The sequence below is a fragment of the Psammomys obesus genome, unplaced genomic scaffold, assembly GCF_907164565.1.
Source record: "Psammomys obesus unplaced genomic scaffold, mPsaObe1.curated_primary_1811, whole genome shotgun sequence".
NCBI classification, from domain to species: domain Eukaryota; kingdom Metazoa; phylum Chordata; class Mammalia; order Rodentia; family Muridae; genus Psammomys; species Psammomys obesus.
The window spans coordinates 8372556-8397178 of record NW_026596100.1 but is presented as its reverse complement, the minus strand read 5'-3'; the positions used below and the strand labels follow the sequence as shown (position 1 = coordinate 8397178).

The window sequence follows — 24623 nt, the reverse complement described above, 5'->3', positions numbered from 1 at the left end:
GAAAATAGATCCATATTTATCATCCTGCACAAACTAAAGTCCAAGTGAATCAGACCTCAACATAAAACCAGACACACTAAATAGGTTAGAAGAAAGAGTGGGGAGGAGCCTTGACTTCATTGGCAGAGGTGATAACTTCCTGAACAGAACATCAACAGCACAGGCTCTAAGAGCAACAATCAGTAAATGAGACCTCATGAAACTGAAAAAGCTTTTGTAAAGCAAAAGACACTGTCATCAGAAAAAAATGACTGGGAAAGGATCTTCACCAATCCTATATCTGACAGAGGGCTGATATCCAGAATATATAAAGAACTAAAAAAGTTAAAAAGCAACAAATCAAGTAATCCAATTAAAATATGGAGAACAGAGATAAACATAGAATTCTCAATAGAGGAACATTGAATGACATAGAAACACCTAAAGAAATGCTCAATGTCATTAGCCATCAGGGAGGGGCAAATCAAAACAACCCTGAGACTTCACCTTACACCTATCAGAATGGCTAAGATCAAAAACTCAAGTGACAACACATGCAGGAGAGGATGTGGAGAAAGAGGAACCCTATTCCATTGCTGTTGGCAATGTAAATTTGTACAACCACTTTGGAAATCAATCTGGCACTTTCTCACACAATTAGGAATACTGCTTCCTCAAGATCCAGCTATACCACTCCTTGGCATATATCCACAAGATGCTTAAGGATACAACAAAGACATTTGCTCAACCATGTTTGTAGCAGCTTTATTTGTAATAGCCAGAAGCTGGAAACAACCCAGATGTTCCTCAGTTGATACAGAAATTGTGGTATATATACACAATGGAATACTACTCAGCAATTAAAAACAAGGAAATCATGAAATTTGCAGGTATATGGTGAGATCTATTAAAGATCGTCCTCAGTGAGGTATCCCAGGAGCAGAAAGACGCAATTGGTATATACTCACTTATAAGTGGATATTACACATATAATATAGGGTAATCACACGAAAAAACTGCATACCTGAGGAAGCTAATCAAGAAGTAGGATCCTGGGTAGGATGCTCAGTCTTCATTCAGAAAGGCAAAATGTATGGACTTCAGAAGAGCGAGAAAACATGGAACAGGAAAGCTGCCTATCACAGAGAGTCTCTGAAAGACTCTACCCAGCAGGGTATCAAAACATATGGTGAGACTCATAACCAAACTTTGGGCAAAGTGTAGGGAATCTTATGAAAAAAAGGGGAGATAGAAAGACCTGTAGGGGACAGGAGCCTCACAATGAGAGAAAAAGTACCAAAAAATCTGGACAAAGTGGTCTTTTGGGAGACTGATAACTCCAACCAAGGACCATGCATGGAGATAACCTAGAATCCCTGCACAGATGTAGCCCATGGCAGTTCACTGTCCAAGAGGGTTCCCTAGTAATAGAAACAGGGACTGTCTGTGACATGAACTCATGGGGTGGCTCTTTGATCACCTTCACCTGAGTGGGGAACATCCTTACCAGTCCACAGATGAAGACAATGAAGCCAGTCCTGATGAGACTTGATAGACTAGGGTCATATGACTAGGGAAGGAGCATAGAAGAAGAGGGAGGGAGGATGGGTTTGAGAGGGTTGGGGGAGGGGACTACTGTTGGGATAAAAAACAATAAACTGTTATAAATAAAAATAAAACAAAGTTTTTAAAAAAGAGAAAAAAATCTGTATACCTAAAGAAGCTAAACAAGTAGGAGAACGCTGGGTAAAATGATAAATCCTCACTCAGAAAGGCAAATGGTATAAACATCTGAAGAGGGAGAAAACAGAGAACAGGACAGGAGCCTACCACAGAGGACCTCTGAAAGGCCCAGCAGGGTATCAAAGCAGATGCTGAGACTCATAGTCAAACTTTGGGCAGAGTGCAGGGAATCTTATGAAAGAAGGGGGAGATGAAAAACCTGGAAGGGACAGGAGCTCCACAAGGAGAGCAACAGAACCAAAATATCTGGGCACTCAGGTCTTTTCTGAGACTGATACTCCAACCAAGGACCATGCAAGGAGATAACCTAGAACCCCTGCTCAGATGTTGCTGATGGCAGCTCAGTGTCTGTGTAGGTTCCGTAGTTAGGGGAACAGGGACTGTTTCTGATAGGAATTCAGTGGCTGGCTCTTTAATCACCTCCCCCTGAGGGGGAAGCAGCCTTACCAGGCCACAGAGAAAGACAATGCTGCCAGTCCTGATGAAACCTGATAGGCTTGGATCAGATGGAATTGGAGAAGGACCTTCCCTATCAGTGGACATGGAGAGGGGCATGGGAGGAGATAAGGGATGGAGGGTGGGATTGTAGGGGACAAGGTAGGTGGCTATATCTGGGATACAAGTGAATAAACTGTAATTAATATAAAAATAAAATAAATGTTAAAAATATAAAAAAATAATAAATTTGCGTAGAATAGATAACTAGCTGTGGTGCTTCATATCTTAAACTATACAACTCCAGAGGCTGAAGACAGGTTATGTTCAAGTGTAGCCTGAGCAATGTAGTGCAAATTTAAAATTAAATTAAAGTCTTGTTGGAATATAATCACTTACTTCAAAGGTTTCTTGATTTAATAAAGAGAGATTGAATAAGAGCAGGTGAAAATAAATCTTATATTGCACATCTACTTAACTTTTAAAGAATTCATCTACTTCACATCTTCTTCAACAATTTAATTCAAATATAAAAATGACAGTTCAGTTCTAAAAAAATATATATATCTTAAAATTCACAGTAACAAGGACAGTCAAAATCATTTTGGACAGTAAGGACACAGCTGGAAGCATAGGACATGATTTCAGGTTATAATACAGAACCACATATAAAAAAAGCATGGTAGTGGAACAAAAGTAGACTAGTCAACCAATTGAATAAAAGATCTACATTTTAGCTGGGTGTAGGGGTGTAGGGGTGTAGAGTCATAATATGTTTTAATTTAAAAGTAAAAAGTAATTTTAAAAGGGATGGGATATTTTGAGTAGAGCAACAGGCTGAGCAATGAAATATCAAGTATCTGCAGGAAAGAAAAAGTAACTGGAAAATGGGAAGATAGAGATACATTTCTAACGTGAACTTAAAAAAAGAATCAATTGATGTTATTTTTGCAGACTTCTGGAAGTTATACTCAGAGTGTATTAATCGCTAAAAATAAATAAAACTGATATATGAAAATTACAACCATGTAATCTATATGCCAGACAGAAAGTTTTAAGTAGAAGAAAACCACTCAATGTAGGACTAGTACATTGGAAGAGACTTCCTCTGCATCTTGGCGTCTATTACTAAAGTAGGCCTATTTCTCACCTATAGCAACAAAAGATTTTATATTCAATATTGTGTGTGTGAGGAGAAGGGAGTATGTGTTGACACAAGTTTTTCTAATTCATATCATCTTGTTAAATGTCATATTTATTTCTATTTGTCATATTTTACATTATTTTGTATTTATATTATTTTGTATTTATACTAGACATATCCTTAACAACACCAAATAATGAGTTTTTTTCCATTATAAGAAAAATTAGTAATTTAAATGAGGCTCCAAAACTTTCACCCAAATTTAGTAAGCCCTTTGTAATTTTCTTAATTTTATAAAAAAAAAAAATTAAATAGGTCACCCTAACTCGCTTGTTAACAAAAATATTATACCTTAAGAGCTTGCCACAAACCAATCACATGAAGTTCCATCTCCTTATCTTTAAGCCTCCTGTCAACGGTGGAAGGTTTCCTTTCTTTCCGAAGTCTTATCTTTTGTGCACCTATAGGTCACAAGAAAAATAATCTTATGATATTTCTAGGTCAGTAAGAAAATATGAATCATGCATTTGTACACATTTTAATAATCTCAGTTTGACACAAAAATGTAAGGAATTACTTTAAACGAACTAACATCAATGCATATTTTAGAATATAAATTCTTTGACAGTAGTGCTTTGCAAAAGACAATTATTTGATAATGAAAATTTCTCACATCTGTACTGCCCAGTACTGTAGTCCACCACTCTGTGGGTTTCTTAGGTACTGGGAGTGGGTTCCTTAGTTGTCAGTCGTTCCTATAGCTGAATTAGTTTATTCTTAATATATAATTCAATAGCCACATTCAATAAATACCTTTGATGACAAAGATCTAAAATGCCCTCAAAGAACTGCTTTCATATATCATAAAGTGTGTTGTGGTAAATAAAACACACTGCTGAGTGGGAACATTGTGATAGTACAGAGTAATAACATGGTAGCAGTAGTAGTAATATTAACAAACGTAACTATAACATTTTTATTCTCATACATGAATCACTACACTTTTTCTTACAGACATCCACTATCCTGTCCTCGTCCTTTCATCTTTCTTCTCACATAGCTCCTGTTCCCCTTTCATGTCCTAAATGTATGTGCCTTCTCAGTCTTTTCCCTGCAAGTTTAATGAGTTTTCTTTACATCAAAGTGAAGCATCCCCAGGGATTTATAACTTTATTTTCATGTGTATATGTCATCATACTCTGCTCTTATTTGTTCCTTCTTCTTATTGCTCTTCCATACATCATCTACCCCTTCCAGCTAAACCCTTTCTCCTGAAAGTCTCAAGTTCTACTTATGTGTTATTTGTATTTCATTACAGTATATCCAACTTCCCTTAAGTTCTTTTTAGACCCTCACATGATATCCTTTCTAGTTCTGTCACAACCATAACCCTCTCTCCACCCCACATGTGCACATTCACACACACACACACACACACACACACACAATGTGTACAGACATACATATTCTAAAATTTATATACCACATATGGATGAAAAACATTTGATATTTGACTTTTTGAGTCTAACTGGTTTGAATTAACATAATTTCTAGTTCTATCAGTTTTCTTAAAGTGTTCATAGTTTCATTTTTTACTTATGGCTGAATAAAAATTTATTTTTCATAGATCACGGTGTCTGCAGGCAGGGAAAAAAAACATGAAAAAGTGAGAATGCAAACTCAGTTCGGACTGACTTCCTGATCCCTAGATCAAACCACAAGAGATCTGATTCCAAGCATTTTATTGTCAGCGTATTTAAACACAATATAATTTGGAAAAATGTTTTCTGGAGTAACACAATTCCTAGTGTATAAGGAGGCAATAATTGCATCCAGTCTTAATACAGGGTACATGTCATTTCTTACAAGAAGATGGGTTCCAGAGATAGGCTACCTGTATTGGCTTAAGGAACTAAATAAAATCTGGCTAGCTCTTGGTCATATAGACAACATCTAGTTCATTTTGGTTATCAGTCCCTCTGATCCCACGTGTGGGAACCCTTGGAGAAAAGGATAATATAAGAGTCATTTAGCTGAGCGTGGTGGTGCACGCCTGTAATCCCAGCACTTGGGGAGGCAGAAGCAGGAAGATCTCTGTGAGTTCAAGGCCAACCTGATCTACAAAGTGAGTCCAGGACAGCCAAGGCTACACAGAGAAACCCTGTCTCGAAATAAAAGAGAGAGAGAGAATTATTAGTTATCTCAGGTCTTGGTTATGGTAGCTTGGAGGAGCCCCTCCTGTACAGGTAATGTAAGTGTCATTAAGATTACTAGACACTTCTGGTCCTGACTGTAGGCACTTCTATGGCCTGACCCAACAGATAACACAGACCACCAGTCTCCAATTCCCAGCTTTCTGGATGGAAGAACAAGTTATGTGTCTATATGTTTGAGAGGACAATCCTGTGTGCTTAACATTCCTGCTTTCTCTGGAGACCTGTGGGTATAAGAACCTTCGTACTCCCAACACACACATACCACATTTATTTTTTATTCTACAAAACTATGAAGATCTTGATTGGTTCAGTTTTTTCAGTTACTGTAAGTAGTGAAGCAGTTAAGCAACGATACAGAGCTATATCTGTGACAGAATCTTCAGGCATACATATACATACATATAACTAGGTCATATGATAATTATAGCTTAAATTTTTAAAAAAAGATTTTTAATCATGTGAAATATGTGGGTTTGGGGTGTCTATGTGTAACGTGTGTGTGTGTGTGTGTGTGTGTGGTGTTTGCGCAAATAAGCAATTGCTCGTGAATCCCAGAGATATAGGCACTTGTGACCGGACTTAACTTCTGTGCAAGAGTGGCATGCATTCTTAACTACTAAGACATCTCTCCAGCTCCTTATTTTCAAAACATTTTTGAGAACCCTGCAGAGTTTATATATAATTTTACAAGTTTATACTTCCTCAAGCACTGAATAAAAACTTTTCTTTCACCATATCCTCATTAGCATTTATTCTCTTGATTACAGATATTCTACCCAAGAGGAGACAGAATTTCAATGCAGGTTTAGTTTGTATTTCCTTAATGGGAAAGGATGTTTAGGATTTTTCAAATATTTATTGTCCTTTTGTGTTTCATTAAGAAATTACTTAGTTTTTAACATATGTTTTGTTAGTGGTGAGCTTTTATTTTCAGAACTCTTTCAGCTATGTCCCAAATGTTTGTGTATATTGTATTTTCATCTTTCATTTCTATTTGTGTTTGCTTAATAACTGAATAATCAGATTTTTTTTTCCTGGCTATATTTGCTTTATGGCTACTTGCTCTTGTCATCAATAGGAAGTCCATTCATTCACTGCATTCAAAACTTCTTCTTTGGGATTCTAATGTATACTGAAGACTACCTGAGACATCCAGCTTCATGAACTGAAAAACTACAGGGTTCTTGGACCCCACACTTATAGGTAGATAGTTTTTGATTAGCTGGGCCACAGCCTATGAGTCATTCTAATAAACCCCTTTCTATATAGAGAGAAAGATTCATTCTATAAGTTCTTTTACTCTAGAGAATCATGACCCTCACACTAGAAAAATAAAATTGCATATACTTCATTTTTAAAAGACAGCTAGGCACTTTAAATAAAAATGAGATTATTAAAAACAAATAATATGCAGCATAAATATATACTAATGAAGTTCATATAACATAGTGCATAAATATAATTTTTGGATGTGATATTGCTTGATTTGGTTAAAAATACACCATGACAGTATATTTCTTTATTATAGAACAATACCAGTAAGAGGAGCATATTCATAAAAATATGTAGTTTATTGGTGCCTTGAGAATAGGAACTGAGGGTATAAATTACTATAACTAATTAATTATATATTTTTTATTATTAATTACACTTTATTCATTTTGTATCCCCCATAAGCCCCTCCCTCCTCCCCTCCCGATCCCACCCTACCGCCCCTTTCTGCATGCATGCTCCTCCCCATGTCCACTGATAGGGGCGGTCCTCCTCTCCTTCCTTCTGATCTTAGTCTATCAGATCACATCAGGAATGGCTGCATTGTCTTCTTCTGTGGTCTGGTAAGGCTGCTCCCCCCTCAGCGGGAGTTGATCAAAGAGCAGGCCAATCAGTTTATGTCAGAGGCAGTCCCTCTTCCCATTCCTATGTAACCCACTTGGACACTAAACTGTCGTGGGCTACATCTGTGCAGGGGCTCTAGGTTATCTCCATGAATAGTCTTTGGTTGGAGTATGAGTCTTTGGGTAGTTCCCTGTGTTCAAATTTTCTTGTTCTGTTGCTCTCCTTGTGGAGTTCCTGTCCTCTCCAGCTCTTGCTATTTCCCACTTCTTAACTAATTAATTATATTTTTATACTCACCAGGTAAATTAGTTGGAAAACACAACAGTGGAAAAAATAAGAACCAAGCAAGTAGAGTGGCACCAAGAAATCCAACCAACCAATTGATCTGCCACCATTTATACTGATGATTTGACCTTGAATAGAGAAAAGTAGGAAATTTCAATTAGGGGCATTTAAAAAAAGACAAATCATAATTAGTTGGGAGAGAGGAAGAATTTTCTGTTAATTTATATCCACCTGTAATTTGTCACTATTAACTTTTGGATTTTGCTGACAATGGTTGTTTGTTAGTACTCAATGTTATGGTTTGTTTTTACTCCTATCAGAGCCTAGTTTTCCCACTTGCCTTTCCAGTGACACTACTCAGGTAGCAGAAGTTGCTGTTTATTCTTCTTTAAAGCTTTCTCCGTTTTATTTTAAAGCTTTGTCTCTTTATCCTGCTCCTTTAAATCTTGCACCGGGACCTCTGTAGCAGGAAGCCTTATTCTTTAAAAATTGCACAACTTATCGTGTATATGACATCTGACCCTTGCGGTCACATGTCACTGGAAATCCCTTCCTTCCGGTCCCTTGTGTTAGGTGTACTTGATACTTCTGTGGTCTTTCCAGTTTTCCTATAGGACCAATTTATTTTCTTCCTAAGATTTCCTTTGTTTCTCATAGAGTTTACCAGCTGAGTATACCTGGAATGATTTTCAAAGTTACCAAGGGTTTTTTGTTTGTTTGTTTTAGTGACTTAGAAATAAGATCTACAAAAGTCAATGAATACAGTAGTAATAATATTTCAGCTCCATACCTGTGGAAAACTTAACAGGGAGCTGGAGAGATGCCCAGCCAGAAATTATAAACAATGGATGCCCTTTCAGAGAACAGGTTTTGGGTTCCAGTAATCACATAGTGGTTAACAGGATGGGAGCCTACCACAGATGTCCTCTAAAACACTCCACCCAGCAGGGGATTGAAGCAGATGCAGAGACTCACAGCCAAACTTTGGACAAAGCACACAGAGTCTTATGGAAGAAGGGGCAGATAGAAGGACTGGGAGGGAACAGAGGACCCACAAGGAGACCAACCAAGCCAAAACATCTGGGACCAGGGAGGACTGCAGAGACTGATGTATCAACCAAAGACCATGCATAAGAAGGACCTGGATCTCCTGCTCAGATGTAGCCCATAGACAGCTCAGTCCCCATGTGGGTTCCCTAGTACGGGGAGAAGAGAGTTCTCTGACATGAACTTGGTGGTCTGCTACTTGCTCACTTCTCTATGGTGGGCCAACCTAACCAGTACACAGAGAAAGAGGATCTGGAAAGTATTGATGGTACCTGATAGGCTAGGGTCAGAAAGTAGAAGAGTAGTACTTCCCCTATCAGTGAACTAGGGGAAGGATAGAAGGGAGGGAGAGAGAGGAAGGTGGTTACAACTGGGATTCAAAGTGAATAAATAATAATAATAGTAGTACTAGACATTAAAATAACAATCATCTGTATGTTAGGTTACAAAGGATTCAACACCCTCTTCTACACTCTGCAGGCAGCTCACACACAAGATACAGACATATGTACTGCAAACACACACATACACACACACAGCAAATAAATCTTCTTTTTTTAAACTAAAATCTATGTAGGTGGGCAGTGGTGGTGCATGCCTTGAATCCCAGAACTTGGGAGGTAGATGCAGGTGGATCTTTCTGAGCTCAAAGCCAGCCTTGTATACAGATGGAGTCCAAGACAACCAACTCTACACCGAGAAATCCTGTCTCAAAAAAGAACCAAAACCGAAACTAAAACAAACAAAACTAAACCAAGTCTTCACCAACCAGATATTGTAAAAAAGATGCTCTCTTTTACACCAACTTGCTTTGAAGGAGCTCTTGTCCTACAAGAGTTGATGAGTTCATCAGGCTTTCTCTTTCATAAAATGTGGAAATGTTTGCAGTGTTAGTCACTGGTGAGGTAACTCCTTACCTTTCGAGGGTGTCATTCAGGATTAGAGGTTTCAACCCGCAGTGGCATAGTGTACCAGCCTTCGTTTTCACACTCAGCTTGTCGTGTATGTTAATATGTAGCATCCATCAGAGCTACAGCTTTTTTTTTCTTGTTATTATCTGTTTACTGTTGTTTGTTTACTGTCATTATTTATTTATTGTTGTACTGAGGATTGAACCCAGGTCCTTCCACATTTAGTTAAGCAGGAGCTCCATAACTAAAGAACATCCTATTCTTCTTTTAGAAAAATTTCAAGGCCACTCTAAGATGCACAGCCTCACCTTAACCCCCAGACTCTTGAGCATCTGTGGCTCACCACTGCCTTGGCTGACTGTTGCTTTTAGTATCCAGAAATGTGATTCTTAGTACTTTGAATTCACCTGTCTGTTTTTTTTTACTATAGTATCACGTATGACACAATTATTTCATACAATGTATAATTGTACATCTAAAATAGCTGAGGCCACAACTATATGCAAATCCTTAAACAAACTATTAAATGTAAGCAAAAACTTTGGCAGGTGATCATATTTACCAGATACATTTTGAAATCAAAGTATTTTCCTCATGCTAGAAATAGATGTTTAAAAACTAAAGATTATTATGATTCCACTTAACACACTCAGCACTCTTTGAAAGTCCCGTGCACTGGTTTCTGATACATGCTTAACACTCTAATAAAACTTGGAACAACATAAAAAGACTAGGAAAAATATCACTGTATGTCGTTTTCAGTTATGGAAAAGTAATAATAACTTTCAACGAGACACATGAATTTAATTGAAATCTAAATGCTTTGGTCATTATCAGAATGGTGAATTAACCAAGAAGAGTAATCAAGTTTATTTTAAGTAATTCCAAATCCAATTATATATACACACACACACACACACACACACACACACATATATATATATGTAGAGATACATGAGTGTTTTGCCTGCGTGTATGTAGTACACCATATGCAGAGTACAACCAAGGTTCTCTAAATGAACAAGTGATTGCTGTTGGTGACCCGTCTTTTCAGCCTGAAAGATACTTTTGTAAAACTAGACCCTGTTAATTGATAAAGTCTGATAATTTGGATGTGTGCTTATGGAAAATAAAATTTACAATAAAATATAAAATATTAAAAACTGGAGCTTTTACACAGAAATAAGTAAATATGTCATGGAACATATTAGAGTATAAAAGAAGAAAAAACTGTAAATATGAAGATATTTAATTATGAAATTCCTTGTTACTAATAATTGTTAGAAAGTGTATAAAATAGAATCAAAGACAAAAAATTTACATAGTATCAATAGTTGTAAAAAAAATGTCATAGTGAAAACTCAGTCCCTCATTATAGTAAAACTCCAAAGAAAGTAGTTTTAGAAGGATCATGGACACTCAAATACAATAGAGTACATAAGCCATGGCTACAGCCGGCATTGTGCGAAACAAGCACAACCTGAAAACATTTCCTCTGCAGCTGGGAATGTAAAATGCATATTGAATTTCTGCACCCTTACTCAAGAGAGCCCTTAAAGCCTTAACCGGAGCAGCTGGGCAAGGGAAAGAAATAGAAGAAATTATACACAGGAAGGGGGAAAACAAATCTATTTAAAGATGATAAGATCCTATATTTAAAACACCCTAAAGACTCAGCCTGAAAACTCTTAAGAGAGTATTATTATAAACACTTATGGCAGAGTAGCAGAAGAGAAAATTTGTGTATAAAGATTAGGGACTTTCCTAGAACCAATAAGAAACAAACTGAGAAAGAAACCAGGGAACGACATTCACCAAAGCATGAATAAAGTACTTACAGAAAACTAATGAAAGTAAAGAACACTATGGTAAAGTACACAAAATAATAGACCATAGAAAATCTTCAAGAACTGGAGAAAAAAGCCAGTAAGAGGTGGAATGACTTCTGTATACGTGAGTTAGGAGAATTAATAAAATTAATATTGTGAAAATCAAAATATTACTGAAAAGTGTTATATATAGATGGAATAAGAATCAAATACTAATGACATTTTTTTTAATTAGAAGAAATATCCTAAAATTCAGATGGAGACACAAAGACCATAAACAGCTTAAGTGTCTGAGGAAATGCAAGGAAGGAGAAATTACCAAAATGTTTTTTTTTTTAATTTGCTCATGTGCCATATTATTATTAAACCCATGGTAACTAAAACAATACTGTACAATAAAAGATCTTCAGGAGTATATCCATTCCTGATGTCACGCTGTACTATAGAGTAACAGTAATAAAAATAGCATGGTACCAGCATAGAAATAGACTGGTGGATTAATGGAGTCTGTAGCACCTATTATGGATCTTGAGGTAGCACTATTCTGAATTTTCTGAGAAAGAGTGGTATTGATTTCCAAAGTGGTAGTTCAAGTTTACGTTCCCACCAGCAATGGAGGAGGGTTCCCCTTTCTCCACATCTTCTCCAGCATTTATCATCCCTTTAGGCTTTTTCTAAATTTATTTTTTATTTTTATTAGTTACAGTTTATTCACTGTGAATACCCCCTGTAGCTCCCTTCCTCTTCCCCTCCCAATCCCACCTTCCCTCCCCTCTTCTGCACCCATGCTCCTTCCCCAGTCCACTGATAGGGGAGGTTTTTTATCTTAGCCATTCTGAATGGGTGTAAGATGAAATCTCAGGGTCTTTTTGATTTGCATTTCCCTGATGCTTAAGGACATTGAGCATTTCTTTAAGTGTTTCTCTGCCATTTAATATTCCTCTGTTGAGGATTCTCTGTTTAGCTCTGTACCCCATTTTTTAAAATTTTTATTTTTCTTTTTAGTTACAATTTGTTAACTCTGTGTCCCAGCTGTATCCCGCTCCCTCATTCCCTCCCCCTCCCCAACTCCCTCCCTGGTCTCCTCTTTGTCCCTTTCCAAGTCCACTGATAGGGGAGGACCTCCTCCCCTTTCATTTGACCCTGTTTTATCAGGTATCTTCAAGGCTGGCTGCAAAGTCCTCCTCTGTGGCCTAACAGGACTGCTCCTCCCCTGGTGGGGGGAGGTCAAAGAGCCTGCCCTTGAGATCCTGTTAGAACTAGTCCTTGTTCTCCTTACTTTGGAAAACTACTTGGTTACTGAGCTACCACGGGCCACATCCGAGCAGAAGTTCTATGTTATATCTATAGATGGTCCTTGGTTGAGTGTCAGTCTCAGAAAAGACCCTGTGCCCTGATATATTTGGTACTTGTCGAGCTCCTATCCTTTCCATATCATACTAACTCCCCTACTTTCATATGATTCCCTGCACTCCGCCAAGGTTTGGTTATGAGTCTTAGTGTCCGCTTTGAAACACTGCTAGGTAGAGTCTTTCAGATGTCTTTTGCGGTAGACTCCTGTCATACATTCAATGAACATCCCATTTGTCTTTCTAAATGAGGATTGATTATCTTCACCCATGTCCACTTTCTTGATTATCTTCTTTAGGTGTGTAGATTTCATTATGTTTATCATATCTTGTAGGTCTATATAAGCGAGTATGTACCAAGTTTGTCTTTCTCCTTCTGGGATACTTCACTCAGAATGATCTTTTCTAGATCCCACCATTTGCCTGCAAATTTCATGATTTGCTTTTTAACTTCTTGAGTTGTTTATATATTCTGGATATTAGCCCTCTGTCAGATATAGGGTTGGTGAAAATCCTTTCCCAGTCTGTAGGCTGTTGTTTTGTTCTGATGTGGAGAAAGGGGATGTTCTATTTGCTTTACAGAAGCTTTTCAGTTTCATGAGATCCCATTTATTGATTGTTGATCTTAGAGCCTGTGTTGTTGATGTTCTGTTCTCTTGTGCTAATGAATTCATGGCTCTTCTCCACTTTTTCATCTAACATATTTAGTGCATCTGGTTTTATGTTGAGGTCTTTGATCCACTTATACTTCAGTTTTGTGTAGGGTGATAAATATGGATCTATTTGCATTCTTCTACATGTAGACATCCAGGTAGACCAACACAATTTGTTGAAGATGCTGTCTTTTTTCCATTGTATGGTTTTGGCTTCCTTCTCAAAAATTAAGTATCCAGGTGAATTTATTTCTGGGTCTTCAATTTGATTCCATTGATCCATCATTCTCTTTCTATGCCAGTACCATGCAGTCAAGATAATATTTTTAAATTTTTATCTCTATGTTAAATTTCTCTATGAATGTATTAAATAATATCTCTGTGTTTTATTTTAAAAACTTTTTGATTGCTTTAGTGAAGGGGCATGTGTGCACATGAGTATCTATGTATGGAGGTCAGAGGATAAATTATACAAGTCATTCCTTGAGTTTCTACTGTAAGGGTTCTGAATACTGAACTCAGATTATAAGGCTTGACAAAACTGATACATTTCACCAGCTTCTCTGTCTTCCTAAATCTTATCTGGACTTCTAGAAAACAGATATTTTGAAGTCTTTATCCAAGAACCTAATCATATTGGTTATGGGTAGAATCTCTTTCATAATTTTGATTTATACCTGAGGTCATTTTCAATGAATGCTTTTATTCATGTGCAACATTCAAATAGAAATATAGTAATATTTAGTCTAGATTTTTCTTTGTATATTTTTAATTAATTTTTTATATTGATTACAGTTTATTACTTTTGTATTCCAGCTGTAGCCTCCTCTCTCATTCCCTCCCAATCCCACCTTCCCTCTCTCATCTCCTCCTTTCCAAGTCCTCTGATAGGGGAGGTCCTCTTCCATCTGACCTTAGCTTATCAGGTCTCATCAGGACTGGCTGCATTGTCTTTCTCTGTGGCCTGGTAAGTTTGTTTCCCCCTCAGGGGTTGTGGTCAAAAAGCCCAACACTGAGTTTATGTCAGAGACAGTCCCTGTTGCCCTTACCAGGGAACCCATTCAGACACTGAGCTGTCAAGGTATACATCTGAGCAGGGATTCTAGGTTATCTCCATGCATGGTCCTTGGTTGGAATATCAGTCTCAGAAAAGATTCCTGTGCCCAAACACTTTGGTTCTGTTGCTCTCCTTGTGGAGCTCCTGTCTTCTCCAGGTCTTACTATCTCCCCGTTCTTTCATAAGATTCCCTGAACTCTGCCCAAGGTTTGGTTATGAGTCTCAGCATCTGCTTTGATACACTGCTGGGTAGAGTCTTTCAGAGTCCCTCCGTGGTAGGCTCCTGTAATTTTTCCTGTTTTCTCCTTCTTCCAATGTCCATCCCATTTGTCTTTCTAAGTGAGGATTGATCATCTTACCCAGGGTCCTCGTTCTTGCTTAGCTTCTTTAGGTGTACAGATTTTAGTATGTTTATCCTATATTATTGTTCTAGTATCCACGTATAAGTGAGTGAGTACTGTGTTTGTCTTTCTGCTGCTGGAATAACTCACTCATCAAAAACTCATGTGATAGTACATGCTGGAGAGGGTATGAAGAAAGGGGAAGCCTACTCCATTGCTGTTGGGAATGTAAACTTATACAACCATTTTAGAAATCAGTCTGGCACTTTCTCAGACAATTAGGAATAGTGTTTCCTCAAGATCCAGCTATACTACTCCTAAGCATATATCCAAAATATGCTCAAGTACACAAAAGGACATTTGCTCAACCATGTCATAGTAGCTTTATTGGTAATAGCGAGAACCTAGAAACAGCACAGTTGTTCCACAACTGAGGAATGGATACTGAAATTGTGGTACATTTACACAATGGAATACTACTCAGCAATTAAAAACAAGAAAATCATGAAATTTGCAGGCAAGTGGTGGGATCTAGAAATGATTTTTTTCTTTTAAAAGTGTTTTTCAAATTTTATTTTTTCAATTCTGCATTCCTGTTTATTATATGCTATGAAAAGAAGTTATTGTATAATTTGCAGGAGTTAGTACATTCTATCATGTAGGACCTGGTGATACAAGAAAAGTCTTCAGGTTTGGAAGAAAGCATCTTTAGACAATAAGGCATCTTGCTGGCCCTATTTTAACCATATGACATCAACAGCTTTGTCACTAGTTTATCAGAAATTCTAACCAAGATATTTGTTTTCTCTGATTTTGTAGTCACTTTTATTATTTAAAAACCAGACAACAACCTAAATTCAGGTTTTCTAAGATTAAAGCAATGTAGGTTTTTCAGAACTATAATGGATAAATTCATACATTTCTCTTTTTTAAGTTATTATTTATTACAATTTATTCAGTTGAATACGTGCTGTAGCCCCATCCTTCATTTCCTTCCAGTCCCACTCTCTCTTCCTCTTTTCCCTCTATGTTCCTCACCTAGTCCACTGATAGGGGAGGTCCTCTTCCCCTACTATCTGACCCTAGCCTATCAGGTCTCATTAGGACTGGCTGCATTGTCTTTTACTGTGGCCTGGCAAAGCTGCCCCCCACCCCCCACTCCTCAACCCAAAAGGTGATTAAAGAGCAGGCCACTGAGTCCAAGTCAGAGACAGCACCTGCTCCGCTTATTAAGGAATGCACATTGAAACTGAGCTACCTGTGGGATACACCTGAGCAAGGGTTCTAAGTCCTCTCCGTGCATTGTTCTTGATTGGAGCAGCATCAGTCTCGGCAGGCCCTCCTGGGGCCAGAATTTTTTGGGTCTGTTGTTCTTGTAGATCTCCTGTCCTGTCCAGACATTTCCATCTCACCCTTCTTCCATAAGATTACCTGCACCCTGCACAAGATTAGGCTATGAGACTCAGCATCTGCTTAGATACCTGCTATGCAGATTCTTTCAGAGGTCCTCTGTGGTAGGATTCTGCCCTGTTACCTATCTTCTTCCACTTCTAATGTCTATCTGTTTGCCCTTCTGAATGACGATTAAGTATCTTTGCTAGGGTCCTCCTTGTTGTTTAGCTTCTTTAGGACTATAGATTTTAATATGTTTATCCTATATTATATGGGAAACAACCTAGATGTCCTTCAACCAAGGAATGGATGCAGAAATTGTGGTACATTTACACAATGTAATACTACCCAATAATTAAAAACAAGGAAATCATGAAATTTCAGGCAAATAGATAGAACTAGAAAAGATCATTCTGACTGAGGTAACCCAGAAGCAGAAAGATACCCAGAGTATATACTCACTTATAAGTGGATGTAAAATTTCTTAATAAATACTTGCATACCGAATAAAAGAGTAAAACAAAAAGACCACCCACCATAATCAAGTAACCTTGATCCCAGAGATGCAGGTATGGTTTAACATGTTTAAATCAATAAACATTGACTATCACATCAATAAAAGACAAAAACTACATGATTGCTTCATTAAATACAAAGGCAAGACACAGATATTTTGCCTTTGACAAGATACATTATTTTATGATGAAAGTCCTGGAGAGACTAGGGATATGAGGGACATACCTCAACATTAACAAAGGTGATTTACATCCCTCTTATAGCCAGCATCAACTAAATGGAGAGAAACCCAAAGCATTCCCACTAAAATTAGATACAAAACCAAATAACTCTCTACACATAGTCATTATAGTACTTTTAGTTTTAGCTAGAGTAATAAGAACAGTGAAGGAGTTCAAGGTGATACAAAGAAGAAAGAATGAAGTCAAATTATCTCTGTGTGCAGTTTAAATAATTTTATGAATAGAACACCATATAGACTCCACCAGTAAACTTCTACATTTCATAAACAGTTTCAGCAAAGTATCAGTATTCCAAACTTAACACGCAAAAATTATTATCCTTCCTATATGCAAATGACAGTTTGAGAAAATTAGAGAAACAGTAGTTTTACAAGTTCCTCAAAAATATCTTCAGATCACTATAACCAAATGTGGGAAAATTTTTTTAAAATAAAAACTTTCAGACACTGAAAAAGACAAGGAGATAGGATTGATATACTAGAAATGGCCCAAACACACATAGATACACACACACACACACACACACACACACACACACACACACACACACTTTCTTCTCAGAGAGCACCCTCGTAAGCCAAAATAATCCTGAATAAATAAAGAGTTGCTGAAGGTACCATCTCCAAATTTAACTTGTAATACTGACACATTGATCAATGGAATCAAATTGAAGATCCACTTATGTACCTACATTGAATTTTTGACTAAAAAAAAAACAAAAAAAAAAAACAAAAAAAAACCCCACAAAAATACACATTGGAGAAAAGTTATTATCTTCAAAAATGGTGTTGGTGAAACTGGATAGCTGCGTGTGCAAGAATGCAAATACATCTCTATCAGTCACTTTGCATAAAAGTAAACTCCAAGTGGGTCAGTGAGCTCAACATGAGACTAGATATGCTGAATTTGATAGAAGAGAAAGAGTGGGAAATAAGCTTTAACTCATTCATATAGGAAAATCTTTCAAAGGACACAGAGTTATTCACATAAGCAGCAGCAAACAGAATGAGTAAAGATCTTTACCGATTATATGTCAGATAAAATGTTATTATTTACAATATATAAAGAACTAAAACACTGAACAAGAAAATAATCCAGTTTAAGAATGGAGTATAAAAATAAGCAGAGTCTCTATAGATGAAACATAAAGGGATGAAAACATTGAAAGAAATGCTCATCCCCTTTAAGTATGAATGAAATGCAAGTTGGAACTACTTTTGTCTCACATTATTCAGGCTGTCAAAATCAATAAAATAAATGACAGTAAATGCTGATAGAATGCAGAGTGTTACAGGAGTTATGGAAATCCAAGACAAGGTTTCCTCAGAAAGCTAGGAGTAAGTCTACCTCAAGATCCAATCATATCACTAGTGGGCATACACCCAAAGGACTATAGAGTGATATTTGTTCATCCATCTTCATTGCTGCTGTGTTTATAGTAGCCAGAAGTTTGAAATAAACTAAAAGTTAATCAGCTCATGAACAGTCAATAAAATTGTGGTACATTGACAAAACAGAGTATTATTTATCTGTTAAAATGAAATTATATAAGTTGCAAGTAAATGGACACATATATGAAAAAAAAATCCAAATGCAGTCACAAAATAATAGACAAGACAATGCCCCAATTAGGGATCTTATTGCATCAAGTTCCAGTAATCAGTTAAATTTTGCTAAGTCATTTACCAAAGGCATGCCACAAATTCCAACATATCAAAGCCTATTGTCAAGGCTAATGGTTGCTCTTGGGAACTTGATAGTCAGGGCCAGTTGCTGAACAGAACATGTAATTTATGTCATTAAACTCAGAAAAGTTGAGCTAGTGACTAACTAGAGGTTTTGTCCCTACAGACCAGCATTCATGCTGTGGAAGGGGCTCTACATGCTACTAGGAAAGAAAGGTAATAATATCCCCAAGCTATAAACCCTGTGACCTAAAAAGAGTTTCCTAACTACAAATTATGTTAGTGCAATAGTGTTACAAATGTTCTGGAAGTAGCCAAGTACTTTTTGATTGTTCTTAAAATCCACTCTATAAGATAACCCATAAGTGACACTGCTAAAGTGGTCAAAACCCGAGACTAGCTAAGTCCTGGACCTGGGGCAAACCTAATAGTACTATTCTTATATAGGACAGTAGCAATAAAATGGCCCCATTTAACATTCTCATATATCTATACATGAGTGCCTTATTCAACCCACATTAGAGAAGCTTCTTCATGCAGTAGAACCTAAATAACTCAAAGATCAACACCTGTATACTGTGGATGAGATACTTTGGAGTACTAATTCTTGAACAGAATATCTTCATAAAATACCTATCCTCAAGACTCAGGGTTCTGTGTGGAAGAGGAGGTGAAAAGATTATAGGAACTGGAAGAGATGACTGACTCTAAGGACATAGTATCTTCCAGACACAACAAATAACACTCCAGAACAGCTCTTATCATCCAGAGTAGTTGCCCAATACAAAATGAAATCAGTGAGGTGTGTGTGTGTGTGTGTGTGTGTGTGTGTGTGTGTGTGTGAATTGTTTTTTTGTTTTGTTTTGTTTTCTTTTGGCAGGGCACAATTTTGTCTTAATGGCCTTTTGATTGTTTGTTTTGATTTTCATTTTTGTGTTTTTGTATGGGAGTTCTTTCTTCTTGTTTTTGTTTTTCAATGAATGAATGAGAAAGAATCATAATGTTAGGTAGATAGGAAGGTAGCAGGAACCTTAAGGAAGTGTGATGTGGAAAAGAATATGATCAGACTATTCTATTCACAACCTGTTAATTAAAAAATTAAAACTTCTACATACCATGAACATAACTATTGCTATTGTATTGCACTGAATGAAAATTATATGTTTCAATCAACAAAACACAAAGATTAATGAATTTTTAAGTAAAATTTGCTTATATTTCAAACAATAAAAATGTGAATGCACACTACAAATGTATTTAACTTGCATATATCACCCACAGTTGCATATACTCTCCTATGTATTATTTATGAGCTATGGTATCTATTCAGAAAGCATTCTATACAATGTAAACTATGTAAGTGTAAATGTAAGTAGAAAAGTCAATAGTATGACTTACCAGTCCTCTTCAGTGTGATTATGTGAAGGCTTAAGATTTGGTGCTCCCACTGTGTAACCCACACCATAGCCAAGTATTTGCACAGCTTCTCCGAGACCTTGAGGAACACAGAACACCAAAGGGCTTCACAATTTAACTTGGTCATAAGAAAAACAACTGAATTATCTGCAGTATTTGAAAATCTTTCATGTCGTGCTCTGTTACTTGAGAGAAGGATGATGGGTAGAAGAGGCAGGGGTGAAGAAAGGGCATGAAAGAGGGAGAGAAAAAAAATTGTAAATAATTTCAGAATTAATTCTAACAAATTCCATATTAGTAAGTAGGCCAGGAAGCTGGTGGGAAATTCACGCAAGAGTTGATGATAATCTCATAGTTGATGCTAGTCCCTTGCTACAATTGCTGCTTTTCGGGGAAGAGTCAGTCTATCTTGTTAGGACTCTATATTGCTTGAGTGAGACCTGTTTTTATCATAAATGTCATCTGCTTTACTTGGTGTCTACTGATTGTGAATGTTAATCATACCTAAGACAATGTCAGAGAACAATCTAAACTGACAGTACAGCCGTGTGGCAGATCTTCTTATCTAATCAAGTCCTAGATACTCAGATAATTTAATTATGAACTTAATTGTGTCTTAGTCTATATATTTAATGTAGCATAAAAATATCTGTATTTAATATATACATAAAGTATATTCCCTTTAATTGTTTACTAGATTAATATAATACATTCTCATAGTTACTTTTGCATTATTTACCTAAGCATCCAGAGTATTAGGAGGTGGTAATATAGTAAGCCTCTCTCTATATAAGATATGTGTCTTAATTTCTGTTTAGTACAACTAAAATTGTTATTTTCTACCATTCTTGACCAACAGTATTAAGACACAATTTTTTTTAAGGTATATGTCAATAGGTATATTATTTATTTTAGTCTATTGGAAAGATTATCTTACTCTGGGGGGAAATTTACATTATTTCAGTGCAAGCTATTGCTTATTTCATTTTGTTGTAGTTGTCGTTTCAGAGAGAGTCTTGTTATATAGCTATGACTGATATAGGCTTGGTATTTGCTGTGCAATCTAGACAGTGTTTTTTTAATTACATTATTTTTTAAATTTTTTTATTAATTACACTTTATTCACTTTGTATCCCCCCATAAGCCCCTCCCACCTCCTCTCCCGTTCCCACCCTCCCACCCCCTTCTTCACGCCTGCTCCTCCCCAAGTCCACTGATAAGGGAGGTCCTCCTCTCTTTCCTTCTGATCTTAGTCTATCAGATCACACCAGGAGTGGCTGCATTGTCATCTTTTATGGCCTGATAAGACTGCTCCCCCATCAGGGGGAGGTGATCAAAGAGCAGGTCAATCGATTATGTCAGAGGCAGTCCCTCTTCCCATTCCTCTGCAACCCACTTGGACACTAACTGCCATGGGCTACATCTGTGCAGGGGTTCTAGGTTATCTCCATGCATGGTACTTGGTTGCAGTATGAGTCTCTGGGAAGACCCCTGTGTTCAAATTTTCTGGTTCTGTTGCTCTCCTTAGGGGGTTCGTTGGACAGAGTTTTAAACTCACGGTGCTTATGCCTTAGTCTTCTTGTGACTGAGATGACAAACTCATGAGATGATTTCAAAGTAAGTACAAAAATAATTTTATATTTTTGAAAATGATTTCTAGTTTATAGTACACATTCATTCGGACCTGTAGGATCAGACTGTATTAAGCTAAAGTTAGACTGTTGGAATCTATCAATGCTTACTTAGGACACAGTTCACACAAGACACAAGATGACACTGTGTTCAGCTAACTCTGTCTCTCTCTCCTTAAGACATACATGTGTTTTCTATTCGTCTACATCTTGCAGTGATATTAGATAACTCACTAATGTTCCTAATCTCACAGTTAGGTAGACCAACATGGTTTTGAGGTTGAGCAAACAGATCATCAGTACTTATTGCAGTGTCATCTCAGGGCCAACAGTGTTTCTATGTGTCTTAAAACATACAGAAATCTAATGAATATTCAAAATAGGCTATGCATATTAGAAAAGGCACACTTGCCTAGGTACAAGCCAGCCGAGTGTGTGGAAACATGGTCATAAATGAAGGTCAAGCCAAGTATATAAATCGGCATCCCTGCAAATCCCTGGAAAGACTGGCCGGCGATGAAGAGAGAGATAATTTGTGATTTGTATGGTGATACGTTTTCCTCACACACTGTTACTGTCCTATGTTCTTCTTCTGAACACAACTCTTTTGAAAGATAAGAATTATATTTTACTGAATTGAATTCAAAATAAAATGCACAATTAATTTGCAGTTGCTACCACCACTATGAGTGTGGCCATACAATTAATTATATTCTAAATAGAAAGAGCGTATTTTAATTTATTTTTTATTAATTACAATTTATTCACTTTGTATCCCAGCTGTAGCCCCCTCCCTCATCCTCTCCCAATCTCAACCTCTCTCCCTCCCTCTACTCCTCCCTTGCCCCTCCCCCAATGCACTGATAGGGGCAGTCCTCCTCCACTTTCATCTGACCCTAAAATAAAATGGGTGGGACTACAAGAGGAGGTATACATATTATGAATGAAATGGCATGATTATTTATATATACAAGAATACATGCACACAGATATGCTTATATACATATACATTCATTCACATATAGAATACATATGCAGTCATTTTCCTATACTTTCAATCCTGTTCTTCTAATGTTTGTCCTCAGAATAAAAGTACTTGCAATGCTCTAGAAGGTTCACCGTATGAGTTTAGTTCCATGGTACTTTCTTTAGCAATCATTAAATTACATGTGCACTATGACTTTGATTAAATAATTTCCTATCCTATTTTAGAGCCTTGAGCTTCTATTGTGTATTACCATGGCTTGTATATGAAATACCCCCTTAAGTCTTGTGTATAAAATGCTTAATTCCATGTTGATATGATTTGGAGAGTTCTTATAACTGTCGAGAGAGAGAGAGAGAGAGAAAGAGAGAGAGGCCACCTGGTCTCTGAAAGGTATATCTTGTTTCAGCTCCTTCCTATCTTCACCCTGCTTTGTTCCCACCATAAGGTAAGCAGACTCCTTTACACACTCATAGGTTACTGTCTGACCAGGAGCTCAGAGACAATGGAGACTAGCACCCACAGAGGCCTGAAACGATGAGTGAAACACACAACTTTCTTATTCTTGAGTTATTTGTGTCTAGCATTTGTTCACAGCAACAAGACAACTAAGCACACCCTGGGATCATAAAAACAAGGTATTAAGGCATCAAGTTAAATAATGTGGGGCCTCCAAAAACTCTACCAGGGAACTCCTACAGCTGATAAACACCTTCAGCAAAGTGGCCGGATACAAAATTAACTCAAAAAAATCTGTAGCACTCCTGTATACAAAAGACAAAAGGGCTGAGAAAGAAATTAGAGAAACAACACCATTCACAATAGCCACAAATGACATAAAGTACCTTGGTGTAACCCTAACCAGGCAAGTCAAAGACTTGTATGAAAAAAATTTCAAGTCTCTGAAGAAAGAATTAGAGGAAGATATGAGAAGATAGAAAGATCTCCCATGCTCATAGCTTGGCAGGATTAACATAGTAAAAATGGCCATCTTACCAAAAGCAATCTACAGATTTAATGCAATTCCCATCAAATTGCCAACACAATTCTTTACAGACGTGGAAAGAAAAATTCTCAACTTCGTATGGAATAACAAGAAACTGAGAATTGCTAAAACAATCCTCTACAATAAAAGATCTTCTGGAGGTATCTCCATCCCTGATCTCAAGCTGTACTATAGAGCAACAGTTATAAAAACTGCATGGTACTGGCATAGAAACAGAATGGTGGATCAATGGAATCGAACAGAAGACCCAGAAATAAACCCACACACTTACGGACACCTGATTTTTGACAAAGATGCCAAAACCATACAATGGAAAAAAGATAGCATCTTCAACAAATGGTGCTGGTCCAACTGGATGTCTACATGTAGAAAAATGAAAATAGATCCATACTTATCACCCTGTACAAAACTGAAGTTCAAGTGGATCAAAGACCTCAACATAAAACCAGACACATTAAATCGGTTAGAAAAAAAAGTGGGGAATACCCTAGAACTCATTGGTACAGGAGAAAACCTCCTGAACAGAACACCAACAGCACAGGCTCTAAGAGCAACAATCAATAAATGGGACCTCATGAAACTGAAAAGCTTCTGTAAAGCAAAGGACACAGTCATCAAAACAAAGCGACTGCCTACAGATTGGGAAAGAATCATCACCAACCCTTTATCTGACAGAGGACTCATATCCAATATATATAAAGAACTAAACAAGCTGAAAAGTAATAAACGAAGTAATCCACTTAAAAAATGGGGAACAGAGCTAAAGAGAGAATTCTCTGTAGAGGAATATCGAATGGCAGAGAAGCACTTAAAGAAATGCTCAACCTCATTAGCCATTAGGGAAATGCAAATCAAAACAACCCTGAGATTTCACCTTACAACCATCAGAATGGCCAAGATGAAAAACTCAAGGGACAACCCATGC

The 24623-nt window shown here is 37.1% G+C and overlaps 1 protein-coding gene across 1 annotated transcript in view; it reads right to left on the bottom strand.

Moving 5' to 3' along the window:
* LOC129692143 (solute carrier organic anion transporter family member 6A1-like) overlaps positions 1-24623 on the bottom strand; it is an 81973-nt gene that overhangs the window by 49358 nt on the left and 7992 nt on the right. Inside the window, exons 3-6 of the mRNA XM_055628385.1 lie at positions 22120-22311; positions 20059-20155; positions 7651-7766; positions 3653-3762 (exon numbers count right to left, since the gene is read on the bottom strand). Of these exons, the coding sequence (XP_055484360.1) occupies positions 3653-3762; positions 7651-7766; positions 20059-20155; positions 22120-22311 (515 nt within the window). The remainder of the gene's footprint in view (positions 1-3652; positions 3763-7650; positions 7767-20058; positions 20156-22119; positions 22312-24623) is intronic.